This window comes from Copadichromis virginalis, linkage group LG3 (genome assembly GCF_057382275.1).
Source record: "Copadichromis virginalis isolate Kocher_CV1m ecotype Utaka linkage group LG3, C_Virginalis_male_GT1.1, whole genome shotgun sequence".
In the NCBI taxonomy this organism is placed as follows: domain Eukaryota; kingdom Metazoa; phylum Chordata; class Actinopteri; order Cichliformes; family Cichlidae; genus Copadichromis; species Copadichromis virginalis.
Window position 1 is genome coordinate 21,593,204 of NC_140620.1, and position 9,630 is coordinate 21,602,833.

The 9,630-nt window shown below is 39.7% G+C and overlaps 1 protein-coding gene across 1 annotated transcript; it reads right to left on the reverse strand.

Moving 5' to 3' along the window:
• Positions 1–413: 413 nt before the first annotated feature.
• Positions 414–5,623, reverse strand: LOC146713412 (zinc finger protein basonuclin-2-like). The gene is made up of 7 exons (XM_085438012.1): positions 5,603–5,623; positions 5,397–5,499; positions 4,513–4,682; positions 4,375–4,440; positions 3,181–3,573; positions 2,483–3,074; positions 414–1,396 (listed from the first exon to the last, which is right to left on the reverse strand). The coding sequence occupies exons 1-7, from the start codon at positions 5,621–5,623 to the stop codon at positions 600–602; spliced, it is 2,142 nt and encodes a 713-aa protein (XP_085294138.1). The 3' UTR covers positions 414–599.
• Between the last annotated feature and the right edge of the window lie 4,007 nt (positions 5,624–9,630).

The following is a 9,630-nucleotide window of genomic DNA, read 5'->3' on the forward strand; positions in this document are numbered from 1 at the left end:
TGACACGTACCCACAGGTGACCCACAGGCACCACATGTTCATCAGGTTTCACTCACCACAGAGCATCACTTCTGAAGCAGACCTCATGTTCTGTCAGATTTCATATTTCTTATTAATGATTCTATTGTGTCTCTGTGGTTCTCACTTGCCTTCATCTGTCATCTTTATTCTGGAGATAATTCGGATACATGGACTCTAAAGTACTCTAAATGTACTTATGTGGTCAATTGAACTATATTGGTATTTACTCTGTACTACACTATACTGAAATCACATATTGGGTTAAATTGAGATATATACCATAAAATTATAGTGAAACACGAGCATTCTGTTTTCAATATTTTTAATCATATTATAAAATTATTAAAATTTTTAGTCATGTTACTGAGAAATTATTCTTTATTAGCCTCTCTGATTCTTCTTCATACTTGTTCAAACTCTGCAGAAGAATCTATTCTGTAAGTCTCTCTGAGGCCTGTACAATAACTCAGAGATAAGAAATTCCATTGTTATCACGCTGCAATTGTTTTTTCTGTATTTGTTCTTTCACAAAAAGTTTACTTCTGAATATAAACTTTGAACAGCAACTCTGTGGCTCTTCAGTACTCCTCTTCATTCTCGTGTCTCCTCCGCTCCACCATCTCTCTTTCTATTTTCACTGGCATGCTTGACTTCCTGGGCTTCTTCTTTGGCACGGGGTCAATTGACTCCGGCTGCCACTGATTTCCTTCGTAGTAATGGGATGCTCTCGGAGTGTCACAACTTTCTTGGGAAATTGGGGTGGTGCTGGAAGAATGGTTAGTCAGAAGGGGGTGTTTGATTTTGTCTGTTGCAGAACTGACTACAGGGATCAGAGAGGGAGGGGAACCTAGCGAAGAAGCAGTATGAACTGAATGGAGGTGGGGTGGAAGCGGAGGCAAGACCTGGGGGTTATTTAGGGCAAAGGTGGGATTGGTGTGTTGGTTCTGGTGCTGAAGAGGGGAAGAAACAGGAGTTGAGTCAGAGTGATGTGGCATGCTCTGGAGAAAGCAATGTTGGAGGTTTTTGTGACCATTTAAGCCACTCCCCACAATGTGCACATGTGCCTGTGAATCCTTAGTATGTTTCCAAAATGTGTTGGCATTTCCCTTTTTCCTATACACATACATGTGACTGTCTTGTGTGCTTTTGCGAGCCTGTTTAGAGCCATGTATCTGTGTATCAGTGTGAACGCTTGTGTGGTCAGAGTGTAAGCTGCTGTAGGTGTCTCTGCTGCTGCTCGTGTGAAGTCTTGGGTTTGGGTTGGCGCTGTGTCGGTTTCGACTACGCAGCGAGCTGAAGACCATGGTGCAGCCTGCCACTGTACAGCGATGTTTGATCTTCAGATGGACAGCGTTGTAGTGGATCTTCAGTGTTCCTGCACAAATTAAAATGGGATTTTTATTAGGTTGCTACCGAGCTACAAATAAAAACTTTTCAGGGCTGAAAATTAAATGGTATTAAATTAAATTCAAAGTTTCTTTTCATTAATGCTGGTGTATGATTCAAAAATGAGATCATTAATAGACAAGAGTAGTAGACCTTGAATTAAATCTTCTGGATCTCCATCGGACAGACACAGGTCATTTTTATAGGCTGCTTTACTGGCAGAAAAAAGACTCTCTAAGTATACCATGAAGTAAGGGATAGAGTCTAAAGATAGAGTAAGGAAATAGAGAATATTCAATTGGAGTAAGGGGAACCACAAGAAAACAAGATAAACTATATAGGACCCAAAACAGAACCCTGTGGTACTCCAAAAAATACTTTGTTATCCAAATTTATAACTAACTGCATGTCTGTAGCAGTACTTGTACATAACCCTCACAGACATGAGTAGAACATGCAAACTTTACAAAATGAGGCCCCAACCAGATGGTGGATTCAAACCAAGGACCTTCTTGCTTGGAGATAACAGTGCCAACCACCACACCACCATGCTGCAGTTAGCGGGGTTAGGTTAATTAGCGATTCTGAATTGTCCAAAGAGGGTTAGGGTTAGGGGAATGGTTGCCTGTCTCTCTGGGTTTGTCCTGTGACAGACTGGTGACCTGCCAAGGGTGTGCCCTGCCTCTCGCCCTAAGAGAGCTGGGATAGGCTCCAGCCCAACCCGCGACTCTGAATTGGATAAGCAGAAGAAAATGGTGGGATGGATGTTATACGTAATACTATCATGTTTAATGTTAGTCTTGTTTAAGCTGTCAGTAAACCATTTAAGGATGCATAACTAACATTTACTTTCTATAGTAACAGCATAGATTAGGCAGTTAGCCAGCTAGCTGTAACTTAGTTACACAATATCCATCTGATGTTTTTAACTTTGTCCAAGTAAATTTTGTTATCAGTATAGTGATACTGAGGTATACATTACACATTCTGGTCTCTCATTTTGCACAAGACATTTTTTTTTCTTTCAGACTCTATTATTGCACACACACACTCACAAAGGCCTGAGGATCCATACCTTTGTCATAGAAGCTTTTCCCGCAAACGCCACAGCAGACCCTCCCTTTCCGACCTCCTGCAGCAGATGAAGGGACAGAGCAGAGGGTGGAGGGGAGTGGATGGAGGGTGGTAGATGAGGAGGGGGGAGGATGCAGGGAGGAAGAAAGTGAGGCAGTGGGAAGAGGACAAAGGAAAGATGAGGAGAAGGAAGGGAGAGGATGTAGAGAAGAAGAATGGGAGCCTGGCACGTTTTGGGAAATCTTCAAAGGTGAGGACGGAGAGGGGGAGATGGGTGAAAAGACTGAAGAGGAAGAAATGATTGTCGATGGGTTTAAGGTAGGAGAAAGGGAAAAGTCACTCTCGTGTTTGGCTGTTCCCCTCTGAAGGTCATAGTCCTGCTCACTGTGGAAGGAGGGATACCACAGCGAGCGAGGCGGGCTTGGCTTATCGGGGTCTGCTTTGACTTTTACGGCCAGTTCTCCTATACACTGAGGTAAGATTGGATCAGTCTCTTGGTCTGTTCTTCCTCCTTCTGGCTTGTGCTTCTCAACCAATTTGCTGCAATGGGACTTTCGTAGAAACTGTGTCAGCTTACTGGGAGGAATAAGCTCCTGATAGAAAAAAAGATGGTAATTGTAAATGTAAGAAGCCTAAATCTGGAGGAACTTTAATGTAAGAGGTTTCGAGTATTTAAAAAACTTAATATCATTTGATTACCTTAGTGGGAGAAACCAAACAGTGGAAGGCCGAGCTTGGAAAATGGAATGGCAGCAGAAAAGAAAGTCCACCAGCAAACTTTTCAAAATGGCGGACATTATTGTTGTGGTCAGCAGGACTGCTTTTTTCTAAATGACAGACACTGGTCACCAGTCGTGAATCTCCTCTTGAACTCCTTAACATCATCATCGTTCCTTCTTTCGTGCTTGACTGGCAGCTGCTGTGTGTGGGTTTCAGCTCAGGATCAGAGAGGATTTCAGCACCGTCTGCAGTCTGAAGCATCAACTCGACTATGGGTCGCGTCTCTCCAAAGCGAAGGAACTGTTTGAAGATGAGCACTTCTTCTTCTGGAGTCACCATAAACCAGCGGTCCAAAACTTTTCCACTGGGAAACTGCAGAGAACGAAAGCTCTTTTAAGTTTGGTTGTTGGAAAACGTCCATCATGCACTGCTTTTAATCAGTTAATTACTGTAAATCTAAAGTGATGCTTTGAGAGCACGTGAGGAGAGGTTCCTACTGGCACGAAAAGTCAAAAAGCTTGCTTAGCTGGATGGACTTATTTTTAAACAGTTGTTTTCTAGTCTTACTGACTACTCAAAGTATTTTAGGCTCAAGTCATATTTACACTGACATTCATACTTTTTACACATTTCAGCACTTCTTCATCTGAGGACAATTTAAAATCGACATGCAACAGTTGTTTTATAACTTCAGCAGAATGAGTGTACATTACGTGTGAATAGTGAAGAACTAGTCCAAATCTGCTAAAACAGAAGCAGGAGCAGTTTTAAAAACAGAAATTCAAGTTTTAGTTTTCTCATTAGTTTCTAAATATCATCCACCTTTTAATCCGAGCCACAGTTATAAAAGCAATTCTTGTTTGATTTTTCCTCTGGGATCTGGTGAAAGGTGTGTACTTCTTCTTACCTGGGTTTAGTAAATGCTTACATCTAATTGGTGCTTTTTGAATGCCCCCAAACTACAAACTCAATTTTGAGAATCCTTAACTTAAAAACCAAAAGGTAAAGAATATACTCATGCTTGCTGGTTTACAATTAATTTGTAATTATTTAATGTTAATCATATATTCGTTTTAGCTGTTACTTCTTCATATGGTATCACAAAGTACAGGTTATTTTAATGTCAGACATTAGATGTTCATATTCACTCAGTCACTACTGTGAGTAGTTTACCTGCAGCATGTAGCCTCTAACATAATCCCCCAAATTCCAGCCCAAAGTGTGAAGTATGTGTCCGACCTGGAAAAGAGAAAAAGCAAATTCAAACGGCTTCTCTGCATTACTACCAATCACAGAGGTGCACTTGTTTACCTGCTCTGGGGTCAGGATGCTGTAGAGGCGGTCCAGCAATATCTTGAGACAAACAGGAATGGCCTGAGCTCCGTACAAGACCAGGGAGCTCAGGTCGAACACCACCCCAGGAAGAGCCACCTCCACTGGACCACAGCTGGAGGGAGGCTGGGCCTGGAGCTTCTCCAGTGCTGAAGGGGCAAATACAGTTTCCAAGTTTTGTATTTATACAAATGAAAAATGAGTTACATCCGTGATAATCTGGTGATTAAAAAATATACAAAAAGGTCAACAGTGATAAGATGCCTCTGAAGGCCAGCCACAGGTACGACTCACCTGTTTGTCAAAGCAACAGATGTGTGTTTACCATCTACACACTGCAACATTTGTGTGTGCGAGTGTACAGATGCTTACTCCAGATGCTCACACTGATGTGATGACAGCGACACCTGACTCCATGTCACCATAGTGACAGCACACATCTGCACTCTGAGAGCTAACATGACTACTGACATTTTGTCAAGAAGTTTGTTTTCCACGACTTCACGTTACAAAAAGAAGCCGACTCTGACTCAATACTTAGCTTCGTCAGACACATGACCTCTGTTTTACATATCAAAAAGCACAGTTTTATTTATTGAAATTTATTTAACACAGTTTAATTAAATATTGCCATTTGGGGACTCAAATTTTATTAAACCTATATAAACATTTTTTTTCAGTCTCCAGGACTTTGCAATACACACATCTGTTCGAATACCTGCATCACGGGGACATTAACCTGTCACCTATATTATGGAGACAGTTTTTTATTATCAATAATCATTAAGGCTAATGTTACTGTCCTCTCAAATACAAACAGTGTATGTAACAGTGTAATATAAAATGTGTATCCATGGTATTACCATGTGCCACCCAGCCGTGTCCACAGCAATCACATGACCTGAGCTGTACACTTCCTGGTCTGAAACACACGCAGCTGCAGCAGGATAAAGTGCACCTGATGGACTGCCGAAGCACGACACATTTGAGACTTAAACATTTGCATTTTCCACTTTGACATATTTGTAATAAAACACAAACGTGTTTGCCTCATTAACAGAGTCGGTACCTCCTCTGGGTCTGGAGTCATCCTCACGTCTCGGTCCTGCAGTCAGAACAGAAACATCAACTCAGGCCTCTGATTGGTCAAATACAACGTAACCTCTATCTGACTGGTCACTGTGATTATTTAAAACTTTATGAATATTTATCATAAATGTGCTGATGACTTCTTTTTTGCCGACATGATTTACCACTGTTTTAAGTACCAATGCAATTGGGAGTAATTGTGAGTGTGATTAATGATAATCAGTTAGTGAAATTCCTTTTTGATAACTGGGTTTTGATCACAACTTATTAAGATTCATATGAAGTACTGTTTTAACATAATATATAATATTATATAGCATTATATATTAATATCTTTATTATTATTATATTCTTATTAATCATTAATGTACAATTTCTTTTCCTTCTTTCTCAGAAATGGTCAGACTTATTATATATTTTATTTTGTTATATACTTAATATAATTTTAAATGATGTTAAACAATCTGTTTTAAAAAATATTTCTATTTTATGCTCATTTAAATTCATTTAATTTAGTGTGTTTCCAACTTTCTTGTTTAACAAATCAGATTTTTTTTTATTATTGTTGAGTGAAATCGTTTTTATATATTTGAGATATAATTTTTTCCCTGATATAGACACTGTATATTTTCTTGAAAATGTAATGAAATTAATATTTAGATGTTCTTTCTTCATGGTTTAAAGTTATTAGAATGTTTATATTATATAAAAAAAAAGACATACTGACCTTTTTTGCCGATGTTAAATTCTCCACTGATGAACAAAAAAAGCTCTTCTTTCTATTTTGAACCTTTTCCTTTTTTATTAGGATTCTTGGTTTTTATTTTCCTTTCCTTGTGGTTCTTCTTGTCTTTTTATTTCTTCATTTCTTTTTTCCGTCTTTCCCTCCTCCTCCTACTCACTCTGTCTTCTCATTTCTTTCTATCTCTCCAGTACAAAACTCCACTTTTCTCTCTCCCTCATGTATTTATTTTCCTTTTTAGGGCGCTCCATCCTTTGACTCCACCCTCTAGCTACACTCACTGGATGTGATTGGGCCCTTTTGTTCTTTGTCTCCCACCCTGACAGAATATCATGATTATAATAATGGCAATGATGCTGATGGTAGTTTCATGTTTCTGATGCTTTTCAAAACAGAAGTTGGAAAACTATCTGAAATAAGCAAATAATAATAACAATCATGTGTTGTTGTTTTTTTGTTGAAAACCTGTAAGCCACACACCCAGCATCCCCACCACAAAAACAGAGGTTAGAAGTTTCAAATACAAAAATTAAACAAATTTGGTATGGATAATCAGAATCATAATAATTAATTAATCCAAGGAGAAATTGTATTATTACAGACACTCAGCCCTTTAAAGCCCAAATCATGATATAGTTGCCAAATTTATTGAAATTATTGTGTTTATTGAATCATCTGACATTTTTGTAAAATAATGTAAGTCATATATAAAAAAAAATAGGGCCAAATGGAAATGAAATATTTCAAAGTTAAAAAAAAACCCCAACAGTATTTACAAAATGTTACAAGTGAAAACAATCCAGATGTCACAAGGAGGAGTTAAACTTTGATACTCACAGGTGGGAATAATTTCCTGTGATATTTTGTGATGCATCACATGATGTTGATTGAGTCTTTTACTGAATGCGCTTCTGTGGCTGTCCAGCATGATTTTAAGAGAATATGAAACAGTATCTACTGACTGACGCTTGGACAGCTTCCTCCTTTCTGAAACCTGGTGCATTACTGGCGTTGGGGATCAGTTTAATTAGTCTGTTGTTATCTGCTGCACCACCACAGCCTCATCAAACATCCTGAGCATCATCTAGCACATGTTAAAATACCTCGGTCACATCAGAAAATGATTTTTGCAAGTGTTTTTCTTTTTGCAGCATTTTTCTTTTTGCAAGTGTTTTCTGAAGTTGCAGTCCGTTTGGCTTCTCAGGGCCACCGTAGAAGAGGGCCATGTGACACATCAAACTTATTGGTAATGTCACAAGAAAAACAATGGTGTGCTTGGTTTCAACGTAACTTTATTCTTTCATGAGTTATTTACAAGTTTCTGACCACTTATAAAATGTGTTCAATGTGCTGCCCATTGTGTTGGATTGTCAATGCAACCCTCTTCTCCCACTCTTCACACACTGATAGCAACACCGCAGGAGAAATGCCAGCACAGGCATCCAGTATCTGTAGTTTCAGGTGCTGCACATCTCGTATCTTCACACCATAGACAATTGCCTTCAGATGACCCCAAAGATAAAAGTCTAAGGGGGTCAGATCGGGAGACCTTGGGGGCCATTCAACTGGCCCACGACGACCAATCCACTTTCCAGGAAACTTTTCATCTAGGAATGCTCGGACCTGGCACCCATAATGTGGTGGTGCACCATCTTGCTGGAAAAACTCAGGGAACGTGCCAGCTTCAGTGCATAAAGAGGGAAACACATCATCATGTAGCAATTTCAAATATCCAGTGGCCTTGAGGTTTCCATTGATAAAGAATGGACCCACTATCGTTGTACCCCATATACCACACCAAACCATCACTTTTGTTGTTCCAACAGTCTTGGAGGGATCCATCCATGTGGGTTAGTGTCAGACCAATAGCGGTGGTTTTGTTTGTTAACTTCACCATTCACATAAAAGTTTGCCTCATCACTGAACAAAATCTTCTGCGTGAACTGAGCGTCCTGTTCCAATTTTTGTTTTGCCCATTCTGCAGATTCTGTGCCGATCTCGTTGAGATGCTGCAGTAGCTGGAGTTTGTAAGGCTGCCATTTGTGAGTAGCTAATATCTGCCGAAGGGATGTTCGACTAATGCCACTCTCCAGTGACATGTGGCGAGTGCTACGCTGTGGGCTCTTGCTGAATGAAGCTAGGACAGCCACTGATATTTCTTCATTAGTGACAGTTTTCTTGCGTCCACATTTTGGCAAATCCAACACTCAACCAGTTTCACGAAACTTAGCAAGCAGTTTGCTGACTGTAGCATGGGAGATGGGTGGTCTCGTAGGGTGTCTTGCATTGAAATCTGCTGCAATGACCCGGTTACTGCGTTCACCAGATATCGACACAATTTTGATCCGCTCCTCACGTGTCAACCTCTTCGACATGTCAATGGCTGTGAACAAAGAGAAACTTGTAAATAACTCATGAAAGAATAAAGTTACGTTGAAACCAAGCACACCATTGTTTTTCTTGTGACATTACCAATAAGTTTGATGTGTCACATGGCCCTCTTCCTATTGAAAAAACAAAAGTTGTACCCAAGATGGCCGACTTCTAAATGGCCACCATGGCCACCACCCATCTTGAGGAGTTTGCCCCCTCACATATACTAATGTGCCACAAACAGGACTTTAATATCACCAACCATTCCCGTGTTATTACGGTGTATCTATATAAATGGCCCACCCTGTATATTTCTGCATGTGCAAAACAAACAAAAAAAAATTAATTGCAAAGAAACTCAGAAGCTAGTCAAAAAGAGAATAAAGTACACAACAGTATGTGCATTTAGAAAGGATAAGCAAGCCATGTAGTGCTTGCCCAGAAATCTAAAAATCAATTAAAATGTTTTATCTGTTAAAACAAAAATTGTTTCCACCTTCTTTTAGCCATAGTCCTGGTTGCAGATTTAAAAACTGATTATTACTTTGTTTCTTTCACAGGTCATCTAATGTGAGAGACACCGCTCTAAGACTACTAAATAAATAAGGCTGCCCTTGGTGTGTCCATCAGCATCTGTGTCCCCTGAGAAACAGCTTCCCCCAGGGAGGAAGGTTCCCCACCCGAGGGTCAGATTGAATCAGGGTGACAGTGGGACTTCTGCCCTGCAGTTAGAAACAGCAACAAGGTTAAATTGATTATATCGTCCTGAGAGTTTTGTTCTCTCAGAGCTTTAATGAAGCAGTCAAGTTCTCTTGTGAATAAAAAGAAAGAAAGAAATGTCACACTGTTCCAACTAAAGGAAGTTAAAGTGTTTTTCTTTTTAAAGAATCTGA